Raw genomic sequence first — 24,707 nt, 5'->3', positions numbered from 1 at the left:
CTTAAGTTAACTGTTTCATCAGCTGCTTAATCTGCAGCAGGCAAAGTGCTCAGCACTCTCAGAGCTTGGGCTCCATGATAAGACAGCACAACTACTTCTTGCTGTGAGCTCAGTTACAGGCTGTGAAATCCCCCTTCCATTTTGTAGGCATCAGTCTTAGTTCTTCCCTAGGCACAAGTAAATTAGTATGGCGTACAGACAACCGGGAAGGGGTGATTGAGGTGAGTCATGCTGCTGAATGTACTACTGGAAGGCACTCAGATGATCACAGTATAAGTACTTATACAGTCTAGAATATTGCTGGTGTGTAATATCTCTTATGGCCTGATTCAAAGCCCACTGAAGTAAATAGAGAGACCCCCTCCCCCCCCTTAGTTTCAGTTATCTTAGGATCAGTCCCTTTTCCCCCTGGGTTCAGTGGATAACCCTTGAATGGGTACAGTATTATTTATTAAGCCTTGAAAACAGTTTAGATCAGTAGGAGGCTGCCGGCTAATGCAACCACAAAGACAGCAATAAGCCTGTTGTGTAAACTACTAATTATGTTAAAGTACTTCCTTCCCAGCCTTTCTCTTGGGATTGCTAAGAATACAATGGATTTCCCTCAATGTCCTTTCATCTAGGTTCAGAACAGAAGCCAGTAAGCAGAGAAGCAGCTTTATTTATTCATGGTGCACACTAACATTTATTCAGCTGGCCGCCCTGTGCGTTGAATAAGTCAGGAACATGATAGCTACCTGTCGTTCTACCTACTGTCTGGCTAGCCATGGTACTTTCTATAAATGCGGCCAGAGACCCTTCCAGAACTTGGGGCTGAGCAAAGGAGAGACTGTGTTTTACTTTTTAAGGGTGATGACCCTATATACCCATGATGACCTGGAGGTAAGCTCACCAACAGCTGGGTGCAACCCATTCACCCTCTGTTCATGCAAACTGGGTGAGGGATCATTCATTTGTTTGTGGCCCAGCCATGCTAGTTGACTCTGAAGGAGATGCTGACCATATACTGTTCACACACAAGGCACATACACAGGGCCAGGTTTGCTAGTATACTCTGGATGCCTGGTGATGCAAAGCAGCCAGATTGTACCAGTGATTCTGCCCATGGTATTCTCTTTTCCTATCCTTCTTGTTAAATGTAAACCTATGTGTAGGAATTCATATTAGGCAGACAGGATGAACAGATGGCCAACTTTACATTGCAGGAGAAAATGTAACTTTCAGAATTTCCTCACTTTTGAGTGTTTGATTTTACAACAGAAGCTGGGAATGAGCAACAGGAATGGATCATTTAGTGATTACCTGTTCTGTTCATTCCCTCTGAAGTACCTGGCACTGGCCACTGTCAGAAGACAAGATACTGGGCTAGATGGGCCTTTGGTCTGACCCAGTATGGCCATTCTTATGTTCTAACATTTAATGTTGCATTAACCTCAGGGTTTTTTTGTTTGTTTTTTGCATTATTATTATTATTATTTTATTATTGTTGTTATTTCATCAGTGAATGGGGTATGAGGATGGATGTGTGGGAGAAATTCCCCTTAGTGCTAATGGAATCAGCCTATTTAAACCCCATCAGATTGAGGGTAACTAAATGCAAAAAGAAAGAGGGTTAATGCAACGTTTGCCTCCTTTGTAAAGTGTTTTGAGATCTACTAATAAACAGTGATTTACAAAGAAGGTCCGTGTCATTATCCCCATTTCACAGGCAGGGAAACTGAGGCACAGTGCAGTAATGTGATTTTCCCAAGATGATCTAGCAGGCTGCTGGCCAAGCCATGAATAGCATCTAGGTCTCCCAAGTCTGAGTTCAATGCTCTATTTACTGGGGTACTGCACCTCTGACATCCTAAATGACATTTATAAAATGTTGCCTATACAGGTCAATAAAGTGGGAGAGACTGATAGGTGTCCAACCACTGAGGGTTTTTCGGCAGAAAAGTAAGCACACAGAAGGCTTACCTCATTCATATAGAAGCAGTGTAGTCTAGCATGGGGCTGGGAGAGTGGACCCTGGGTTCCTATTCCCAGCTCCTGCCACAGACCTTCTGTGGGATGCCAGTACTTGTCATTTAGCCCCTCTGTGCCTCAGTTTCCCCATTAGTGACATGGGGATGGTAATGAAGCTGGACCTTTTTTCATTTCGACACTGATAACACATCTCATTCTCGGTTGCCTGTGGACCTGAAAGGGAAAAAAGCACTATTCCTTTGTGCTTCTTTTGGCTGAATCATTGAGAACATTAATTCTCTAAAGCTGTCTGTAGTAATTTTCCACCGTGTGCAGCCATAGCTGATGGTAAGGGCAGATTTTATCAGCCATTGGTTCCTATACTGTTGAATTTGGGATCCATCTGGACTTCCCACTGTACTTGGAAGCTCAGATAGCCACAGTTTCCAAGAACACTTCTTCCATCTGCCGCTAGCCAGGAGGCTGCATCCTGTATTGACCTATATGACCTGGCCACTGTGAATCATGCCTTCCTGACCTCCATGCTAAATTATTGCAACTCACCGGGCCAGAGCCTCAGCTGGGGTAAATTGGTGTAGCTCCATCAGCTTCAAAGGCACGACACAGACTTATACCAGCTGAAGAGCCTTAGGACTGAGCATGCCAACTTTTAAAAGGCTTTGTTTGGCTCAGAACACTGTCAGGAATGACATGGTCTAGTCCAGATCCCTGCCACTTTGTGTTACAATCCCATAAGATTGGACAAGTTAAGCAGAATCAGGCCAGTTAGTGCTTGGATGGGAAACCACCACAGAAGCCCCAGGTACTGGTGATAATAATTGAATGGGTGGCACGCTGCAGGGTGTTAAAAAGGCACAGTGCTGCTGGAGGGGCTGTTTTTGGAAGAGACATAAAACTAAGGCCTTGCTCACTTAAGAATAATGCTTTGTGTTTGTACATGTATCCTAACCCAGGAGCTCAAAATGGGACAGATTCTCAGCTGATATAAATCTGGAGGGGTTCCATTGGCCCCAGTGGAGCTTTGATCATTTACATCAACAAATGTACCTGGTGTGTGTGTGTATAAATAAAAGTGCATTTCCAAGGTTCTAAGCACCTAACATTCCCTGGCTGCTTCATAGTCATATAATTGAGGCCACTTCAGATTTATTTTATTTGCATTTTTAACTGTAATTCTTTACACAATTTTAATTTTTCTCCCCGCTTGTGAGATTTGCAGAAGTGAACTGTTGGGAGAGATTTGAAGAAGGGAGGCTGGAGGCCTAGCACCCTGGGACTGGGAAATCACTCCATGCAGAGGGATATTTGGAGGAGCCTTGACAAATTACCTAGGGGAGTTTCATGTGCCCCTAGGCATGAGAGATGCCACATACACACCTCTGTGCAATATTGGGCCAGATCCAGAGCTGCTGTAAATCAGCAGAGCTGCCTTGAAGTCAATGATGGTATACCAGTTTACACCCGCTGAGAATATGGCCCACAGCCTAATGCTGCTTGCTTACTATTCACTGGAGCTGTGTGGAAAAGCTCTCAGTGTCGGTGAATTTGTAACAATTGCTTTTGGGGCAGCTTCACCAAAAAGCAAGGCACTTTTCACCTAAGTGTTGTGATTGACTTTTGTTTTTGAGAACAAATTTGTTTTACAGAGAATATGGGTGCTTTGGGAGTGTTTGCCAAACCATTGGCTACTTATTTTCCATTTCCAGTTTTGGGCAGAAAAGCTATTTTAGAGCTGCCAGTGTCCCTATGGAGAGGCACAAAGTCAGTATTTTAACACCCACATGTTGATTACCTAATAACAAGTCTCAGTTCTGTGATGCATTCACATGGTTGGTGGATATCTGTCTTAAGGGAAGTGGCCTTAGTACATGAGATGTTTAAAATACTTTATTTTCAACTTTCGGTTTAATTTTTATTTTGACCAACCTTCGGAGGAGACTAAAATATGATCAAGGTATTTACTGAAGGAGGCTTTTAGACTGAAATCTTTGCACCACGAAAACCTGCCCTCCCCTAGCCAAGCTCTGGGTACCTTCAACATACAGTTAAAAACAGAATTACATAGGAGTTACAAAACATAACAGGCCTGGTTCCCATTTGCACTATGGCCCCCTTACACTGTGTAATGGCACCTTAGTGCAAACGAGAATATGGTCCAACTAGTCCAATGCATCAGCACTTCTTTTTCCCACTCAAACATGTTATTTAGTCACCAGACACAAGTGACCAATAGAATAACCGGTGCACGTTCTCCCCAGACAGAAATTAGACCACAAATAGTCGTGAGTGGTGCAAATAGCACTGAATTATCTCCTCCCTTTATTTGTGTGTATTGGTCTTTGCAGCTAATCTAAATGATTAATGATTACTTTGTTCGACACTTTATCCACTAAGCTAAGTACTCAGCCCTTCAGCCAAGGTCACTCACGGTGATACTATCCCAGGCTGAGGTCACTTTACAGTGACAAATCTCCAGGCAACCAGGCTGCAATGGAGGACACTCTAGAGAGACAACTTTCCCAGACACCCCATCTGTGACCACGATCACCTTACAGCTACTATAAGGTGGGTGCATAAATGGTTGAAAAATCATTCCCAGAGAGTAGTTATTAGTGGTTCACAGTCATGCTGGAAGGGCATAACGAGTGGGGTCTCTGAGGGATTGGTTCTGGGTCTGGTTCTGTTCAATATCTTCATCAGTGATTTAGATAATGGCATAGAGAGTACACTTATAAAGTTTGCAGACGATACCAAGCTGGAAGGGGTTGCAAGTGCTTTGGAGGATAGGATTAAAGTTCAAAATGATCTGGACAAATTGGAGCAATGGTCTGAAGTAAATAGGATGAAATTCAATAAGGACAAATGCAAAGTACTCCACTTAGAAAGGAACAATCAACTGCACACATACAAAATGGGAAATGACTGCCTAGGAAGGAGTACTGTGGAAAGGGATCTGGGGGTCATAGTGGATCACAAGCTAAATATGAGTCAATCGTGTAATGCCGTTACAAAAAAAGCAAATATCATTCTGGGATGTATTAGCAGGAGTATTGTAAGCAAGACACAAGAAGTAATTCTTCCAGTCTACTCCACGCTGATTAGGCCTCAACTGGAGTATTGTGTCCTGTTCTGGGTGCCACATTTCAGGAAAGATGTGGACAAAATGGAGAAAGTCCAGAGAAGAGCAACAAAAATGATTAAAGTGCTATAAAACATGACCTATGAGGAAAGATTGAAAAAACTGGGTTTGTTTAGTCTGGAGAAGAGAAGACTAAGAGGGGACATGATAACAGTTTTTAAGTACATAAAAGTTTATTACAAGGAGGAGGGAGGAAAATTGTTCTTCTTAACCTCTGAGGATAGGACAAGAAGCAATGGGCTTAAATTGCAGCATGGGAGGTTTAGGTTGGACATTAGGAAAAACTTCCTACCTGTCAGAGTGGTTAAGCACTGGAATAAATTGCCTCGGGAGGTTGTGAAATCTCCATCATTGGGGATTTTTAAGAGCGGGTTAGACAAACACCTGTCAGGGATGGTCTAGATAATACTACCAAGTCCTGCCATGAGTGCAAGGGACTGGACTAGATGACCTCTTGAGGTCCCTTCCAGTTCTATGATTCTGTGATACAGTGAAAATATCTCAGGCAACCAATAGGCAAAGGCAAGTTTGTAATCAAGTCTGAACAACTCATTGAATTGCTGCTGGAATGCTTTGATAGTCTACAAAAACCCAGACGAATTGCCAGCATTCCACAAGGTTGTGTAGTAATTTTGCAGCTGGAAAGCAAAATCAGAAAAGCCCTGTTCTGTTCAGTTCTGGCTTTATATCTGCACCCATCATATTGCACTCACAAAACTAACATTATGTATCTGTGGCCGGATCCTGCTAATGAAGTCAATGAGAATTCTACACACAGAAGGCTTTCCAGAGCACAACTAGAGTACACCAAACTAAGGATCTTTTATCTTCCTAGCTGAACTGGGTGGTGGAGAAGACTTCTCTTCTCACCCCCTCCCCTTGCTTGTTCAGGCCATCACTACATAGTGTGGACCAGATTCTCAGCTAGTGTAAATCAGCTGAGATCCATCAGTTATGTTGATGATTATTAATATCTATCTCTGATACAATGCTTTTGTATGTAAGTCCATTGACCTCAATGTGGCTACATCAATTTACACCAGCTGAGGATCTGGCCCCGCATGTTCATCTGAAGCTCTTCTTGCCATCTAGAAAATGATTTCTTGTAAACTCTCTCTTCTTTGAAAGCTTCAGAGGACATTGACTTTTCATGGTATATGGAATAATTAATGAGTATAATCATTAACCTGCTCACAACAGTCTTTTTTAGCTTCACACTTTTGAGAACCTGGTTGTCTGGCTAAATCAACCAGAGAACGTTAGGGATTCCTGTGGACGTGTGTCTGTTTTGCACAGGTTTGTAACACTAGCAAAATTAATACAAGAGTGGTAGCCCCTATCAGGTGGCTGCACTAAGTGATTGCAATGGCATGACCACTAGTGCAGAGAGGACATGTGCCTTTCTGTTACCATGTCATGAAAACCTGCTGTAAGCATGGTGTATAGGAAAACAGATGTCGTTTGCCTATCTGCTGCCACATAGCACCTCAGCAGGGAGAAATATAGGAAACAGTATTGGAACAGACCCGTGGCTTGTCTAGTCTGACGTCCTGTCTGCAATAGCCTCTTCTACTGGATGCTTCATTAGAAAGTGAGAAGCCCCCTAAAGGTGAATTGTGACGTGTCCATGTCAGTTCATCTCACAACTGCCCCACCCTATCCCACCATGAGATACAAACAGGAAGCCATGCAATAAAGATGCCTTCGGCTTTCCCCGCTACCAGTTTGAACTTGGCAGTCTTTACTCACACAAATCTCAGCAGCAGCCTAGTGTATCCGTGGTGGTGACTTACCATATAAATCTTTTGCACTCATTCTCGAAGCACCATCTGCTTTGCCCAGACTGCTGCTGCAAAAGGAAAGAAAAGGAGCAAATAAACAACAAATCTCAGAAAGTTTTTTGTTGTGTTTTTTTTTTTTTTACTGGCTTCATTATGTGATTCAGTTGAGCAACACAGATAGTAACCAATTAATCTGGTCTAGTGCTTGAATGGCAAATGGCAGTGGGCTTTTCAAACCACCTTAATGGCAAAGGGCAATGGGTTTTTCACACCAGCTTGCGTTAGTGTGGAAGTGAGGTAGTTATCAGCACCCTGCCTGGTGAGCTGGAGGAGTATCAGTCACTGACACCAATTCTCCAGGGACACCTCCGACTGCAACAAGCTGGGGAGCCTGGCAGGAAGCTGGAATAGTCTGTTGGAGAGCTCTACTTTTGGTGAGGGGAGGGGATCTGACCTACTCCTGTTTGAGGTTTCGCTCACTCCAAGGCATAGCCCACTGGCTTTCCCTTCAGGCAGGTCAGACCTAGAAAGGGCAGAGGACTCTCTGCCTCAGACAACAGATGTATGGATCTTCCATCACTGAACATCACCCATTTTTCTTTCTTTGTTCTCCCAGAATCTGCTGGTCCCTTCTAGTCTGTAGGGCCTTGTCACAGGCAGGCTGGCTGGCCCTTTAAGGCAAGCAAGGCTCAGCCTTGCCTGTGACCAGACAGCTATCCCCCAGCTGAATGTGATGGAGACTTAATTATAATGCCTGATCCCAGCTGTGAGAGATCAGAGAGAGGACTGTGTAAACAGAGCCGTGAACTCAGTTCAGAGAGGAGCCAGGAGAGTCCCCTTTCTCAGAGGAGCCTGGGGAAGTCAGGCTGGAGGATACAACTCAGGGAGCAGGTCAGGTTCCTGTGGGGGACCCTGAGGTAGGGCCTGTGAGGAGCAGGGAGATCCCTGAGGGAAGCTGCTGGGGTTCCTGGGGAGGGGAGGCAGTGGAGGAGACCTGTGGTGGGGAGGAAGCAGCATAGGAGAAACTCTGCCAGGGCCAGGTGTGGGGGTGGGGAGTAGAGAACTTCAGGGTTGCTTGAGAGGGGCAGAAGAACTATTAGTTTGGGTATTTATTTGGACTTACAGTTGGATTTCTGTTACCCCGGAAGGGGGCTGAATTTGAGGGGGTGACGGCCACAGAAAATCCAAACAGCAACAGGCCATCGTGAGGCCAGCACAGGTGGTCAACAGGGGGCATAAGCAGCAAAGTACCCTGCAATGCCATGTCCTGATGCCAGGGGGTGCTATAGCAATGGGGCCAGTCAGGATAGTGAGCTGTGTCCTGGTTTCCCCCTCCTGGGGCAGGCAGCAGCTCAGAGTTGTGTCGTGTACTGCCATGTGCACCCTGCTGTCCAGGGTTGGCTGAAGCTTTCAGGGAGAGAAGGGAGTGATTTTGTGTATCCAGGCCAAGTATAATTTGAATCTGCCCCATAGAAATTGTGGGCACCTGAATGAACCCTAGAACTACAGAAACAGGGCAACCAGACATAGGTTTCTTTTCCCTCTAGAGTGTCAATCAAACCACATGGCACTTTGTGGCAAAGCCTTGATACATGATGGCATGCGTGAGCATGTTTGGTTAGACTGCATTGGGACATGGCAAGGTGGAATCTTCCCTGGCCCCAGCTGAGGAGACCCAAGTAAGTAAGCAGGAGAAAGCAGAGTCTCGCCCTTACGGGAGAACCCGGAGTGGAAGGAAATGTGTTTGTGGTGGAAGGTAGTAATCTATTGCAGTTCTTGCGGATGAGCCATTCAGTCAAACTTTGTCATTCAGGTTCTTACTTTGCAGAGCCAGGCTGGCTGCTGGTAGATCCTTTGAGACTCATGTTGCTGTCAAGACATTAAACTGTAACAGAAACAAAGGAGTTGTGATTAGCACATTCTGCTTGTTTGACCTGATGAAATATTTGCCTGGGTGTGCACCACACTTCATAATCGGACTTCATTCGGCATCCAGGGCTCCAGCTTTTGATTCTGTGTCCACAGTCAATAGTGTGTGCAAATAATCGTATTTAGTTGCACCTAATGTGCAGCGGGGAGAGGTCATGGAAGCACATCTGTTTGAATTGCTATATCTCCCTATATGAAACACCTAATGTGTGCACACAGGCAGACAAAAGTCCTGGATTCAAGTTCCACAGCAGGTTGTGGGCCCATTCCTAACCGAATGCTTTCAGTTTGTCCTATGTTGTCGTTTTATGACTTGACGCTGGCATTACAGCAGGATCATTAAAGGCTGCTGCAGTGTTAGAGGCGCGTCATTTAGGTGACAGATTAACCCAAGGTTCCCTCTGTTCATCTCTGCCCAGGTAGAAGGTAAAGCCTTTTAAAGCCAGTTCCAGTGCCTGAGGCTTTGTGTGTGAATTGCTGCTGAGCTCAAAATTGCTGCTTTCTCTTTATAATCCCCACACTGCTGATGGATCTCTTTGTGCAGCACTTTAGGATTGCTGGAGAATGGACTGTGCTCTATAAACCCCAGTTGTGCTCTGTTCACTTTAGGGCTGTTTTATGTGCGGTTCATACCTCCCCTTAAACCACTGCACTATGGTTGCAATCTCTCTGAAGTCCAAAGTGTTGCATGGGCATAAATGAGAGCAGGATTTGGCCCAGGGAGTTGGCAGTTTACCTCCAGCATCCCAGAACAGAAAGCTCTAACTGGGGAGGTGACTGACGGAGCGGCCATCTTAAAAACCGTAGCACTTATGTTGCTTCACGCGCTCTGTCAGAAAGCGTCATGCTGTGAGATCTACCTCCCTTTCTCCTCCCGTTATAGGGCTAGGTTCAATCAAACCCCATCTGGTTTCTGAGATAGCAGCCCCTGCATGCTGCCCCATCAGCAAATCCATTATTGTGGAGGGATGACCGAGCTTTATACAAGCTCCCATAGAGAAGCTGCATGGAGTCCTACTGAGTCTGTATAAGCCATAAAATGAAGTGACATTGATAACAGTGGAGCACCAGGGGAATAAGCCATTGCACCCAGGAGAACAGCCAAAAAATGTATCCTGCATAATGGTCTAGCACAGGGCTGGGCAAACATTTTGGCCTGAGGGCCACATCGGGATGCGAAACTGTATGGAGGGTCCAGTACGGAAGGCTGTGCCTCCCCAAACAGCCTGGCCCCTGCCCCATATTTGCCCCCTCCCACTTCGTGCCCCCTGACTGTCCCCCTCAGAACCCCTGGCCCATCCAACCCCCCCGGTCCTTGTCTCCTGACTGCTCCCTCCTGGGACCCCCCCAAACCGCCCCCCCCAAACCGCCCCCCCCAGGATCCCACCCCCTATCCAACCCCCTCGTCCTCTGACTGCCCTGACCTATCCACACACCCGACCCCTGACTGCCCCCCAGGACCCCCTGCCCCTAACCACTCCCTGTCCCCTGACTGGCGCCCCCCCCCGGGACCCCCTACCCAACCCCTCCACTGCAGCGTGAGTGTGCTGCCGCCACCCCCTTACCATGCTGCTCAGAGCAGCAGGAGCTCGCAGCCCTGCTGCTGGCGTGGCTGCATGGGAGGGGGAACAGCCAGGGAGGGGCTGGAGGTGAGCCTCCCGGGCCAGGAGCTCAGGGGCCGGGAAGGACGGTTCCGTGGGCCGGATGTGGCCCGCGGACCGTAGTTTGCCCACCTCTGGTCTAGCAAGAGCCTCAAAGGAAGTCGGAGCCATCTGTCACCTATTAAAACTTGCTGTTTGAAATGTGACACACCATCCACATAGATACAGTCCCTCTCCTAGTGCTGCTAGGGTTGCCAAGTCTCCAGGATTGGCCTGGAGTCCCCAGGAATTAAAGATTCATCTTTCATTAAAGATTATGTCATGTGATGAAACCTTCAGGACTACATCCAACTAAAACTGGCAACCCTAATTTGCGGTAAGCTCCATGTGCACATGAAGGCTTCATAAAGTCTCATCTGGCCAAGTGTGCGATTCACATGCACGGGCATTGCTGGCATTTCGGTGGGAGTGTCGCATGTAAATTCCCCACATTTATCTAGAGTAGAAAGCTGCCACTGACTTAAAGGTGAGTCATCGTGCTGCGACAGCCACTTCAGTAAGAGAGTCCAGTTACAGTAGAATGAGTGGCACATGCTAAGGGCCTGATCCAGAACTCACTGAAGTCGGTGGAAGGCTGCCCATCAGGAATCAGGGCCCCATTGTGCTAGGTACTGTATGTATACACACACACACACACACAGAGAAGTTGAGCTCTGCTTGAAAGAGCTTACGGTCTAACTGTGTGAAGCGAGGCAACAGGTGGATTCAGCAAGCAGACATGGGGAGCATGTGGTGACAGTGAGATTACTGACTAGTGTACTAAGCAGCAGTCACAGCATACCAGGTACCTAGCCACGCTCAGGTATTTGTGGGTGTAGGCCACACTACTATGGAGTGGTGCTTTGTCTCCCTCTAGTGGCTAATGAGAGTGCTACCACCTCTCAGAATCTGCTCAAGCTCCTGTAATTCGAGCAGTAGGGGCTCCTGCTTTTTAGGTCCAAGGGTCAGTCCCTGCAGATCGATAGAAGGGCTGGTGTTATATTAGGTTAATTAATACAGATCATAGAGCTACATGCCACCCCGGAAGTGACTTCACTAGTTGTTGAATGATTCCCTGTATCTATGTGGGGAGCATAATCAACTGAGTATGAGCTCCCAAAGTATATCTGGGGCCAAAAGTGCTAATGCGATCCTAAAATGCATAAACAGGAGAATCTCGAGTAGGAGCAGAGAGGTTCTGTTCCCTCTGTATTTGGCACTGGTGTGAGAGCTGCTGGAATACTATCTCCAGCTCTAGTGCCCACAAATCAAGAAGGTTGGATAAATTGGAGACAGTTCAGAAAAGAGCCACAAGAATGATTAGAGGATTAGAGAACATGCCTTACAGTGATAGACTCAAGGAGTTCAATCTATTTAGCTTAACAAAGAAGATGAAGGGGTGGCTTGATTACAGTCTATAAGTATCTATATGGGGAACAAATATTTAATAACAGGTTCTTCAGTCTAGCAGGCAGAGGCAATCCAAAGGCTAGAAGTTGAAGCTAGACAAATTCAGACTAGATATACGATGTAAAATTTTCAACCGTGAGAGTAATTAACCATTGGAACAATTTATTAAGGGTCATGGTGATTTCTCCATCGCTGACAATTGTTAAATCAAGATACACTCTAGGAATCATTTTGGGGAAGGCCTGTGTTATACGGGGGGGCAAACTAGATGATCATGTTGGATCATATTAAAGAAGTTCTGTATTAAAATCACAAATGAGTTTGATTCCCCACAGTTTAAATTCCAGGGTATTACTAATTAAGAGGTCTCTTGATTTTTGGTACTGTTTCTCTCCCTCTATGTATGAAACTTGCAAGCTGCTAATTGTGTTAGTACATTCTAAGACATAGTCTGTTCTCAAAGCAATTCTTTGTAACAACAACTACTCACGCAGAGAGAGACTCAAAGCACTACTCTGTAACAACAGAAACAGCACCCAGAGACTCCCCGCCCTTTTGTTGTATTCATCTCGCTTTGTTAACAATTGTGATTAAAGATAGAGGATGTATGTGGATGGATGCTTGGTGTGGATAATAACGGAATGATCAGGGAGGTGCCAGCCTAAGAATCCAGTGTCCATCGGCTGAAGAAGGCGTCAAGTGGAAATAACCAGAGGGCCCCCGGAGGGCAGACTGGAATCCACCCAACAGTCCCAAGAATGGGAGAACCAAAGAACAAGATAACATCTGGCAGCACGGAGCCGTCAGGAATGTGCCATCTGCTGATTGATCCAGCAACAGCATGATGAAGCAATTCCCATAGACTGGCATAGGAAGAAATTCCTATAAAAGTGGACTCTAGAAAGTGAGAACTTTGGGGTCTGATTCTGCAAACCAACTTCCAGGAGCATTAGATGAGCATCTGACAAGGCCCTGCTCCCTCCTCATGTCCAGGCCACCTGGCCAGTGGCTTGGCATGAGCAACTCTAAGGCTGGTAACTATGATAACAACCTTGAAGAACCTGTGTGTGTGTGAGAATAAATATGAGATTGAATGGAATGTTATAGCTATAACTAACTGCTTACTATGATTCTTTCTGTATTCACAATAAATGTGGCATTTTGCCTTTTTCTCCTTTAATAAGATCCTGCTGGGTTTTATTTTATTGGTATAACAATCAAAGTGGTCCCTTCTGGCCTTGGAATCTATGAATCTATCTGTTATCATCAGTTATATTGTGGTAGCTGTCAATAGCCCCAGTGCTAGGTAGATTGAGAGAGAGCCCTCGCCCCAATGAGCTTACGGTATCAAAAGGAAACACGCAAGGAGCCCAGGGAGCTAGCAGGCACGTGTTTCAGTACTTCCATCCCTCTCATTTAGTCAGCATTATTATTACTATTTGTTAGTAGTATTTAACCCTTGCCTGATTTTCCCCCTTCCACCCTGAACTATTTCATTATGATAAAGTCTCATGTGATTATGCAGCTAATACTTCTCACCAATAGGTCTTGTCTATATGTAACTGAGGGTGTGATGTCTAACTGATTTAGTTAAATCTGTGCAAAATCTTCTTTTGTGAACGCTCTGAATTTGATTTTAAACCTGGCTTATATCAGTTAAACTCAATTCCTTATCGACAGATCTGTAGCCCAAAAGCACTACACAAGAGTTAGGGCGTGGTGGTATTATTATTAAGCTAAATTGCGATAAACCAAGTTTAAGCAGGTTTTTAATAGATTGACAGTTGAACTGTTTCAACTTTGAATATAGACATAGACCAAAGAAAATGTGTGAGCGCTGAGGCCTGTGATCAACCCCACCATCCCGGGTTCTTTCCTCTCCGTGGGGCATCGCCGCAGCCTCCAGAGCTCACTCTGGGTTCCGCTTGCTTTCACTTGGTTTCTTACTCATGCATTCCTGATGAAAGAGTTCCTGAAATCTCTTTATCTTCCTGATGGGCGTGGTTGTTTGCTTTGTATTTCATGGGGCACTAAGTGTACATTTTAAAAATAAACGAGGCAGATTTAGCAATATGATTATTAGAACACTGTGTATCGGGATCGCTTTGTCTCTGCCACTATTTGCTTCTTTTCTCATCCCCCTCAGTAGGAAATTTGCCTTTGTTTAAATCAGTATTTAAAGTAGCAGTAGATGTGATATATCTGGACTTTAGTAAGGCTTTTGACACATTATATTCTTTAAGCAAACTAGGGAAATGAGGACTGGATGAAATTACTATTAGATGGGTGTACAACTGGTTGCAAAACTGCACTCAAAAAGTAGTTATGGTTTGCTGTCAAACTGGGAGGATATATCCAGTGGGGTCCCACAGGGGTCTGTCTTGGGATCAGTACTAGTCAATATTTTCATTAATAATTTGGAGGATGGGGCTGGGGAGAGTACGCTTATAAAATTTGCAGATGCCACCAAGCTGGAAGGGATTGCAAGCACTTTGAAGGACAGGATTGTAATTCAGAATAATCGTGATATACTGGAGAATTGGTCTGACATCAACAAGATGAAATTCAATAAAGACAAGTGCAAAGTACTACACTTAGACAAAATCAAATGCAAAAAACAAAATAAGGAATAAGTGGCTAGGCAGCAGTACTGCAGGATCTGGCGGTTATAGTGGATCACTGCCACAAGTACTCCTTTTCTTTTTGAGTTGACAATGTGATGCTGTTGCTTAAAAGGCAACTGTCATTCTGGGATGCATTAGCGGGAGTGTCATATGTAAGACACGGGAGGTGTCCCGCTCTGCTCAGCACTGGTGAGGTCTCAGCTGGAGTACCGTGTCCAGTTTTGGGCACCATGCTTTAAGAAAGATGTGAACAAATTGGAGAGAGTCCAGAAGAGAACAAAAATGATAGAAGATTTAGAAAACATGGCTGTCAGGAAAGGTTGAAAGAATTGGGCAGGTTTAGTCTTGAGACAAGAAGACTGAGGGGGGGGACATAACTTCAAATATGTAAAAGGTTGTCATACAGAGGAGAGAGAGATCAATTGTTCTGTGTCTCCTGGCTTAGTTTGCCACTGTGGAGAGTTAAGTTAGATATTAGGAAAAAAATTCTAACTATACAAATAGTTAAGCACTGGAACTGGTTCGTACGGAGGTTGCACAATTACTGTCTTTGAAGGTTTTTAAGAACAGGTTAGACAAATGCCTGTCTTAGATGGTCTAGGTATATTGAATCCTAACTCAGGAGAGGGTGATGGATTAGTTTCATTGCACCATGACCCACTTCTGACAACAAAAATTACTACACGACCCCAGGAGCGGGGACAAAACCTGAGCCCCGCTGCCCCGGGTGCGGGGACCAAAGCCCAAGGGCTTCAGCCCCAGGTTGGGGGCCTGTAACCTGAGCCCCACCACCCAAGGCTGAAGCCCTCAGGCTTTGGACCCAGGTGGTGGGGCTTGGGCTTGGGTGCTAGGACCCAGCAAGTCTAATGCCAGCTCTGACGACCCCATTAAAACGGGGTCGAGACCCACTTTGGGGTCCCGACCCACAGTTTGAGAACTGCTGGATTAGATGATCTCTTCAGGTCCCTTCCAGCCCTACATTTCTGTGATTCTATTATTCTGTTCTGGTGACCAGTCTCAGAACTATCCCAGGTTGATTTATCTGATGGTGTAGTGCAGTGTTTGTCAAAGCCCATGGATTTTGACTGCCAAGGGGGGGCCACAAAAGGCAATCATGGGGGTTGTGAGGCACTGAATATTAATACTTTTTTACTCTTACTTTTATAATAAATGTGAGAGGATCATGAAAAATTTTGACTTTGAATAAAGGCTTGCCAACGAGGAAAGGCTGAGCAATGCTGGTGTAGTGTTAGAAATAGTAATAACACCTCGTTCTTATATAGCGTGTTTCATCTCAAAGTGCTTTGTAAAGGGGGTACATGTTAAAGCTGGACGGAGAAACTTCTACAGAAGCATATTCCATCAAAATATTCAGTTCCAATGCAATCGAAATGCTTCATGCAATTGGGTTGATTTAGCCAGAATTTCCTTTCTGAAGAAAACTGGAATAAAAAGTTCTGACAGTATTGAAACTCCCCGTTTCAACGTTTTTGGAATGAAATGATTTTTCGTTTTGAAGTTACTTTCTAAAAAAAGTCAAAACTTAAACAACACATTTCAGTCTTTTCGAAACAAAAGACTTTGGTCAACCCATAATACATTTTGTTTGGAATTTTCTTTCCTGGAAAATTTTTGAAATTTTTGGTTTTTCATTCCAATTTGCAAGGAAGCCAAATTTCGAAATGTCAGACGCCTTCATGAAATGGAGTTCTGTCCTCCGCATGGCACTCGTCAGTATCATCCATCCCCATTTGACAGATGGGGAAACAGAGGCATGGAGAGTCATTTGTCCAGGATCACACATTTGTCCAGTGACAGAGCTGGGAGCAGAATGAAGGTTTCCTGAGTTTCAGTCTAGTGCTCTAGCCACTAGAGGCCATACTGCCTGGCATAGTATTGCTATCTAGGGTAGTATCTCTCTAAATAGGAATATCCCTATATAGCTCAGATGGGATGGCCTCCCTAAAATAAGGCTCATCATAAGCAGAGCAAACAGTCAAATGAAATTGAACTGAATATATAGCCATGTTACTGGAGCATGAGATGAAGCCACTCCAGCCAAACATGCTAATCCCACCTCCTGTGTAGTCCTACAGCAGAAATGGGTTGGCAGGAAGTCAATCCATTGGTTAAAAATGGCTACAAAACCTACAGATCTGCTATAGATTGGCCAAAGCTGCAACATTTGAATAAATATCTTAATTCCTATTCGTTATTTGGATTACAGTTGTGTTCAGAGGGACCCACAGAGATTAGGGTCCCTTTGGGCTAGTCTCTGTACACACACACAGTCTCCGCCCCAAAGAGTTTACAACCTAAATAGACAAGGCAGATGGGTGAAGTAACTTCTCCCAGATCACCCCCAGCAGGTCAGCAGCAAAGGTGAGGTCTCCTGGGTCCCAGTTCAGTGCCCTATCCACTAGTCCACGCTGCCCTAATGTACAGGGTTGATTGCACTCGGAGTTTTGCTTCAGTCCTATCTCTAAAATGTAGAGGAACAAAACGTGAGCTAGCTAAGGAGTAATGCTGAGAGCTTCACATTGGGGTTTAACCCTTTTGCCGCCAACAGACCATGTCCTTGTCTTCATCAGCCTTGTCACTGGAATGTCTGTCTGTGTGACTGGCATGACGGCGCCTATCTGATGGATTGGCCCTTATGGCGGATCATGTTTTCCTAAGTGGAGCTGGCATATCATATTCAGCATGGACTGGGTTAACTGGAGCAAACACAAAAAGGGGTTAATTAGGCAACTGTGCCTATCTGATGCCCTTCTTTGTGTATTTTCTGGCCCAGGAGATGTTGAATTGTCCCTAGGAGATGATGCATTTTCTAAAGTCTCACCAAACGGTAGGACTGAAATGTAATGGAATCTGAATGGAATCCTAGTCCGGGAGGAGCTTTAGCACATTAGCCACGGCCATGTGATCACTCCAGCTGACATGGAACCTGTGGGTGTCAGCAGGAGCGAAGGGAGCCTGGCATTGCATGGGCCAGCTCTAGTGTTGCTGTCAATGCCAGGTTCCATCCCTCTCTTCCTTCAAAGTGGATGAAGGAGACAACGGGCACAAGCAGGAGAGCGGTCTGGGCAGGGAGAGCAAGGCTGGCACCTCCCATGGATGCTGTCAGGCATAATTAATGAATGCATAGGAAATGCATCCTGATCCTGAGAGAGAAGACCCTGCACAAGGACCAAATGTTGTTAGTGGAAAGGGGTTGGCGATGATGAGATGTTTGTGACAGAAACACTGCCCTTGGGGAGGGCCCACGCATGAGGCAGATCTGACCTTACTCTGCCTTTGGTGGCCACACTTGCGGTCAGTGCCGACAGAAAGGGTCACACAAGAATGCTAGATTAGGGAAAGCCTGAGCAAATAACACCAGGCTCCAGTTAGAAACATTAGCTGTTGATCACATGACGTTATCTCTTAAAGTGCCCAGGATAACAAAGCTCCATCTGTTCATGTTGTTGGACAGTTTTGGAAGTGTATGTAGTGCTGGGGAAAGGTGCCTAAGTCTGCCTGTGCCCATGAGAACAGGTACAGCACAGCCAGCAGCTGTACCAGATGCCCTACGCTGCTCTGCCAGCACACATCTACCACAGCCTGGGCTGCCCACCTCCAGAGGCGAGAGTGTCGTCCTGTCTTCCATGGCCTGTTATGTCCCCCCCGGCCCCCACCCCGCTGTTACTAGGCTCCTGGAAAACATTAATGTGTTCATCCTCACAGCACTCCTGGGCGGGAAGTATTAGCCTTGTTTTACAGGTGGGGGGTGAGGCATTGAATAACTTGTCAAATCACATAGGGAGTTCGTTGCAGAGTCAGGAATTTAACCCAGCTCTCCTGAGCCTCCATCTAATGCCTTCGTGATAGAACCATCCTCAGTTGTTTCCCCATCGTGGCTCTGCTGGGTTTGCCAGTGAGGGTGCCTGCTAGGGCCAACTGCAGTGTGGTTTCTTTGTCATTGACACCAATCCACTAGGTACTGGTCTGAGATCACTGGTTTATTTCACACAGGCTGCCTAACAGCTATTTGATGGCAATGAATTTCCACCACTACCAACCTAAACTGGATTTGAACATGTGAACTAGAAGTGAAGGGCTCTGTCGCCTACCACAAAAAAAATCCATCTGTCTCTAAACAGAAACAAATTTAGAAAAAGAAAATGGTTCACACTCAAAGGTCTGTATTGTTTTAGTTGGAAGGGAAGTTAACTGTTGCAAGGGAGACCAGCACTTGTTGTTAATCCTCTCTGTAACATTAGGGTCAAGTTTTTCAAAAATTGTTTTCCGAAATGTGCCCCCCCACGTTTTGTTTGTTTCACATGAGCAAATCTGGGGGGTTGGTGCTTGTTTTGGATGGATATTTTTTTTTAAAACTGGTGCTGATGGCTCCTGCTTTCAAATGAGGGGAAGACTGGCCAGCCTGTTTTAAGGAGCTAGTGATTTGGTGTGCCTCAATTGTGTGCCTTAAAGGGTCCAGATTTTCCCAAAGTGCCGCATTCCCAGCCTGTGAAAATCAGGCTGATGCGAGGAGTCTATAACTGGATACCTGAAGACTGAGGCACTCACAATTGTTAGTTGTTTTTGGAAGATCTTGGCCTATTGCTTGTGTGAGAACACACCCAGGTGAGTGTGAGAGTGCAGGCAGCCTGTGTGTGTGGCACTGGGGCATGCTGTGGTGACTAGAGGAGTGAGTGGGTCCTGCTAGGAATCTGAAACAAACACTCCCTGTTCTCCAAATTAAATATTTCACATATCAGAGATTCTACAGAAGATACACACAGCTAAAAATAATCCAAGCTGGTGGGGAGGTGACCGCAGTCGCTGGCAACCACTGGCTCTGGATTTAGCCAAAGCTAACTGGGCAGGTAGTCAGAATGGGACAGGTGTGTCTGAAAGAACCCTAAGGCTGAGGAGGAGATGTCTCTGGGTGTCTAGTTTGAATGCAGGAAGCGTTCCTTTCATGCTGACCGTTCCTTTCATGCTGACAATCCTCAGAACCCCACCCAGTTACCTCCTGGGACTGTTCCTTGCAGTTCAGAACCAAGGGCAGGATAGTAGGCTGTATTTGGGGGGGGGAACAGTAGAGGATCAAGACTCTGTGATGGTCCAGATTTGTCCCATGTTAAACCTCTCCCCCCTCCTCCAGGGATCAGTCCATCCTCACAGGACTGGAGCAGCTCCTTGTCCCACCCCATCACACTCACTCCCCTGGGCTCTGCTGCCCAGCAGTACTCAGCACTGACACCTCCAACGGGAGCCTCTTCAGCCCTCTCTGTGACGTCTCCCCTGCCCTACGTACCTACCCATGTCATAGGTATATTGCAGAGCATCAGATCTTCCCACTGACTGCAGAGTGTGAGCTGGATCAGAAACCAAGGCTGGTTTCCCCTTTACTGCACATGGTGGGGTAAATCAGCAGCCACAAAAATGTCTCTTCCACAGTTAACCCATATTGTTATGGTACCAGAGTGGAAGAATTCTCCAAAGAACCCAATACTCTGTTATCTAAGCTCCTCAGAAACAATAATAAACTCAGGATTTGTACTAAAATAAAAAAAGGTTTCCTGAGAAAAGGCTTAGGTGGGGTGAACTTCCCAGCATTGAAAGTAAACCACCCATGTGTTTCTCCTGAGACTGGGCTTGGCATGGATTGCTCCCTTGGAGGGAGGACTGCAAGGTCACTGCCAGATTGGATTAGAGCTCAGACAGGGACTGCCTCTGTGGCTGCCCTCCTTACTGTGGATCAACAGAAGGGGTTAGAGCAGAGGTGGGCAAACTACGGCCCTCAGGCCACATCTGGCCCACGGGACCATCCTGCCCGGCCCCTGAGCTCCCAGCCAGGGAGGCTAGCCCGCAGCCCCTCCACCGCTGTCCCCCCTCCACCCCCCCGCAGCCTGAGCATGCTGCACCACGCCACCAGCGCTCAGGCCCGCTGCTCTTCCCAGGCAGTGTGACGGCGTGGCTGGCTCCGGCATGGTAAGGGGGCGGGGAGTGGGGGATCCCGGGGCGGCAGTCAGGTGACAGGGAGCAGGAGGCGGTTGGATGGGTCGGAGGTTCTCGGAGGGGATCAGGGGATGGGGAACAGAGGGGGTTTGATAGGGCGTGGGAGTCCCAGGGGGGACTGTCAGGGGTGTGGATAGGGGTTGGGGTAGTCAGGCGACAGGAAGCAGAGGGGGTTGGATAGAGGGTGGGGTCCCGGGGGGGCGGTCAGGGGACAAAGAGCAGGGGGGTTGGATGGGTCAGGAATTCTGAAGGGGGCAGTCAGAGGGCGGGAAGTGGGAGGGGGCAGAGGCCAGGGAGTTTGGGGAGGTACAACCTTCCCTACATGGCCCTCCATATAGTTTTGCAACCCCGATGTTGCCCTTGGGCCAAAAAGTTTGTCCACCCCTGGGTTAGAGACTAAAGCCTGATCTTGCAAGCTGCATTCAAAACATAAAACTGATACCACAAAGCACCACCGCTGAGAACATGCTGGTATTTGCAGAATCTTTATACAAAATTCACAAACCGCTTGGAAGGAGCTCATGAAATGGGGGCTATTTCCCCTCCCTTGTCAACCTGCAAGCCACATTTAATCTAGACAGATATAGCTCAAGAGTCCATTCCTGCAGAGCGCTGGAAGCTCTCAATGCCCAGTGGGGTCAGTGGGAGTTGAGGGCCCTCAGCAGCTCACAGGATCGGGCCCAATGCTAGTGAAGAGACCCAAATAATAGCATCATGTATACTACTGCTGCTACCAAAAGAGTATTCCTGCTAGAAGATGAATCTGTCCTCAAGAACATGAGAGAACTGGCTGCGTGCACGTTCCCGTCAGCATCGCTGATCTATAAATATCTGGGGAAAGTGCAGAATCTAAAAGCTCTTGGGAGAAGTTTGGAGGTTGACTTCAGTGTCCGTCTGAAGGGAGAATTAACAGAGGGCAGACTCTCCAGTCTCTGAGCTGATTTATATCATGTGAATTTACCTTGTGCTTCTGTATGGACAGCCCTGTCAAATCCAAGTTAAGGAAAAACACAGAGCAGGTTTCAGCTTGTCGTGTCTCTGCTGATCACATACCTTGCCAAGGATGCCATGCTGCTCATGATCTGTGCTTCTATCATGAGTAAACAGTTGTGGCTCAGAACTGGGCACTTTCTTTCCTGGCTTTTGAAATTCCCTCCTATTCTTACTCTTTTTTTGCTTTCTCTCTCCAGACACCAGGCAGAAATGCTAAGGGTGAGGAAAACCTGGTAGCCATGCTGGGCCTGACTGTCCATTGCCTGGCACCTTGAGGAGGTGCTTAACCCAGAGCAAAGTGGGTGTGGAGCACGGCCATTCTGATCTGGTGGCATTCTACACTCATTGTGCACTGGTGTGACTACACACGGTGCAGGCCAATGGTGAATCAGGCCCTCTAGTTGCAAAGGCCCGAAGGTGATTTTAAATAACTGGAAGGGAACAACTCCGATTTCATATGGCGTCTGATTTAAACATATCCCTTCCCCCCAAGTCCCTCTGATAAGGTCTTGTTTCCTTCCATTCCTAAGTCTTCCTGCCAAGGGAAGCAGTCCACAGATAGCAGCGGTCATCCCTGCACTGCATTACTGCCTTCTCTGACTCACTGCTGCTTCCGGGGTCCCTGGGAATGCAGGTTTTGGAGCCTCGGGATCCTGCCTTAATCAGTTCCTAAGGATCTAATAAGGGCTTGATGCAGGAATCTCTGGGTGGTATGGTCTGCCTGCGTTATGGAGAACGTCCGCTAGAGGAACACAATGATCCCTTCTAAAATCCTGACTGCCTTAATATCTGTTACTCTATAATAATGAGAACTAAGGGCTAAATTTTCACTGCTTTAGGGTGCCCCCTTGTGAGCCCAGGGGCCTGATTTGAGTCTGAGCCCCTACATTCCAGCTGAAGTCAATGGGAGCTGTGAGTGCTCTGAAAATCAGGCCCTAGGTGCCTCAAGATGGGGACCCCAAAATGGAGACACCCAAAATCAGGGGAGCCTTTTGGGAATGCAGGCACAGGTAAATAAACGGGCATTGTATAGAAAAGCTCATACAATCTTTTAAAAAGACCCAAATCAAAAGTGTCAGAAGGGCGGGTCTGTAATATGAGTCATTGATATGGAAAAACAGCTCCAGATTCCCCAGGCTCCCTGGGAATGGCTCAGTGCCCGTGTTTGCGGAGACTTCTGTAGCTTTTTCCTCTTGCCCAAAGCCTTGAAATGTTGGCTAGTTTTGGTTTTCCGCTCTCCCATTCTGCAGTCAGTAAAACCTGCCACCTTGCCCTATAATTAGCACAGAATCCACAACACATGGGAACAGACCAAGAGATTCTGGAAACATTTCTAATCTCAGCAGCAAGTCTGACTCAGGTGGCTGAGAGAAAGCGAAGCCCTGATTCAAAGCCCATCCAAGTCAGTGGGAATCTTTCCTTTGACTTTACTGGGCTTTGGATCCTGACCCCTTAGCGCCAGATAGGGCAGATGCTTGCTTAGGAGGTGCATTGGTGGCTTCAGAGTGAAATGCTCTCAGATCCGAATAGCACAAATGGGAATATTTCTCCCTCCTCCATTCCTGACTCAGGACCATGAATCCAGTACAGTTAGTGTATAATGCCAGGTTGGAAAGAGTGAACTAAGGGCTGGCTCAGCGGAGAAGTCAGTGGGAGTGGAAGTAGTCTCAATGGGAGCAGCATCTGACCTGAAGTCTCAAGATGAAAAGAATCCTATGCCCCCCCCCTCCTTTTTTTTCCTCTGGTGCACATTGTGATTACATTATAAATCAGAGACTGGGCCAATCAAAATAGGGAATTATATTGCTTGGGAAGCCTAGCCAATCAAAACAGGGAATGGCTGTGTGTATGAGACTCGTATTCTAATGAGTAGAGCACTGTCTACCTCCTGAGTAGCAAGAAAAACTCCAGGGGAACATAATGTTCTACTCCAGCCAAACTCCTAACATGGCACTGAATGAGGGGCTCTGTGTCTATGCAAAGTGTGGAGGGTGTCTATGAATGGTAGCGTGTCCATTTCTCCTGGCTGAGCGCTCACATTTGAAGAGCTTTACCTCACACACGCACACCTCCCCCAGGAGCCAGAACTGCACATTTGCCTTCTCCAAGCCAGCAGGCACTTGACTTCTGAAGCAGCCAGTGGCATGTATGTGCTGGTGTGGCCTAGTGGCTGGAGTGGAAGACAGAATGTCAGGACTCCCAGCTCTGTCATTGACTCACTGTATAACATTGGGTAAGTTGCTTGAAGGCTCTATGCCTCCATTTTAAGAAAAGGGTACAGTATACTGATCTACCTAATAGTGGGGGCTGTGGGCCTTTGTAAAGGAATGTTCAAGAGCTCAGATCCTCGCTTGAAATGGGGTGGAATATACCCACGATGCATTGTTATTTAATACCCCAAACTACACTATTTAAGCACATCAATCAGAAAATGCAAAACCTTGCTTCCTTCAGCAGCTTTACTCTCAAGCAGGCTGCACATCAGTGAGAATACTTGTCATTTAAAAGCCCACACTCGCTGCACAGTGACATGACAGATCACAGCTCTTTTCTTATACTGAGAGTAATAACTGTTACCGCAGCTATAACATATGGTAACCAGGTCAGTGATTGGCTTCTCAGTGACGGTTATTTTAAGCTAATCATTTACCTGCATAAATATTTAATTAAAACCACTATTTAACACACGTGCTGGGTGGCCAAGTTAACATGTTAACACAATACAATAATCTCTAGCTTGCCCTTACAAGATTTCCTTGTTTATAAGATACCTCTGGCCCTCAACACCAATTTGTTATCTGATTTCATAAGTGACCCATAAAGCTGCTCTTAATAGAGCTGGCAGGCAAATGCACTGCAGCGTTCTGCTTCCCAGCAAAGGCCCTGTCTACACTAGTGACCACAGTGACAGCTGTACTTCACTGTGGTCACTAGTGTTATTATGGTACCAGTCTGAACTAGGCCAAAATCTTTCGAGAAAGAAGACCTGCCATAATGGCTTGCTTCACACCACCCAGCAGGAAATGCTGAGGTGTGTTCCTCTTTAAGAGCCTTTCTCAGCCTCTGCAGCCCCCCTCTCTCCCCCTTTCCCCGCCCATGAGATGATTTATTGAAGGGGTTGAGGTCAGTGAGCTGTGTGTGTGACTGGGAGGCTGTTGTAATTCTTTTCCACCAGCTCCACCTGAGAGATTGGCTGCTAAGGGTGTTTTTGACA

The 24,707-nt window shown here is 46.4% G+C and overlaps 1 protein-coding gene across 5 annotated transcripts in view; it reads right to left on the bottom strand.

Moving 5' to 3' along the window:
* EPS8L2 (EPS8 signaling adaptor L2) overlaps positions 1-24,707 on the bottom strand; it is a 113,537-nt gene that overhangs the window by 74,533 nt on the left and 14,297 nt on the right. For 3 of the 5 annotated variants that reach the window (XM_048854824.2, XM_048854822.2, XM_075129304.1), the window contains exons 2-3: positions 8,713-8,776; positions 6,904-6,959 (exon numbers count right to left, since the gene is read on the bottom strand). In XM_048854824.2, the coding sequence (XP_048710781.1) occupies positions 6,904-6,959; positions 8,713-8,756 (100 nt within the window). In that variant the 5' untranslated portion in view covers positions 8,757-8,776. The remainder of the gene's footprint in view (positions 1-6,903; positions 6,960-8,712; positions 8,777-24,707) is intronic. The other 2 variants (XM_075129306.1, XM_048854823.2) reach the window with 1 other exon arrangement.

This window comes from Caretta caretta, chromosome 6 (genome assembly GCF_965140235.1).
Source record: "Caretta caretta isolate rCarCar2 chromosome 6, rCarCar1.hap1, whole genome shotgun sequence".
In the NCBI taxonomy this organism is placed as follows: domain Eukaryota; kingdom Metazoa; phylum Chordata; order Testudines; family Cheloniidae; genus Caretta; species Caretta caretta.
Note: the sequence above shows the minus strand (reverse complement) of the source record. Positions and strands in the feature narration are given on the sequence as shown.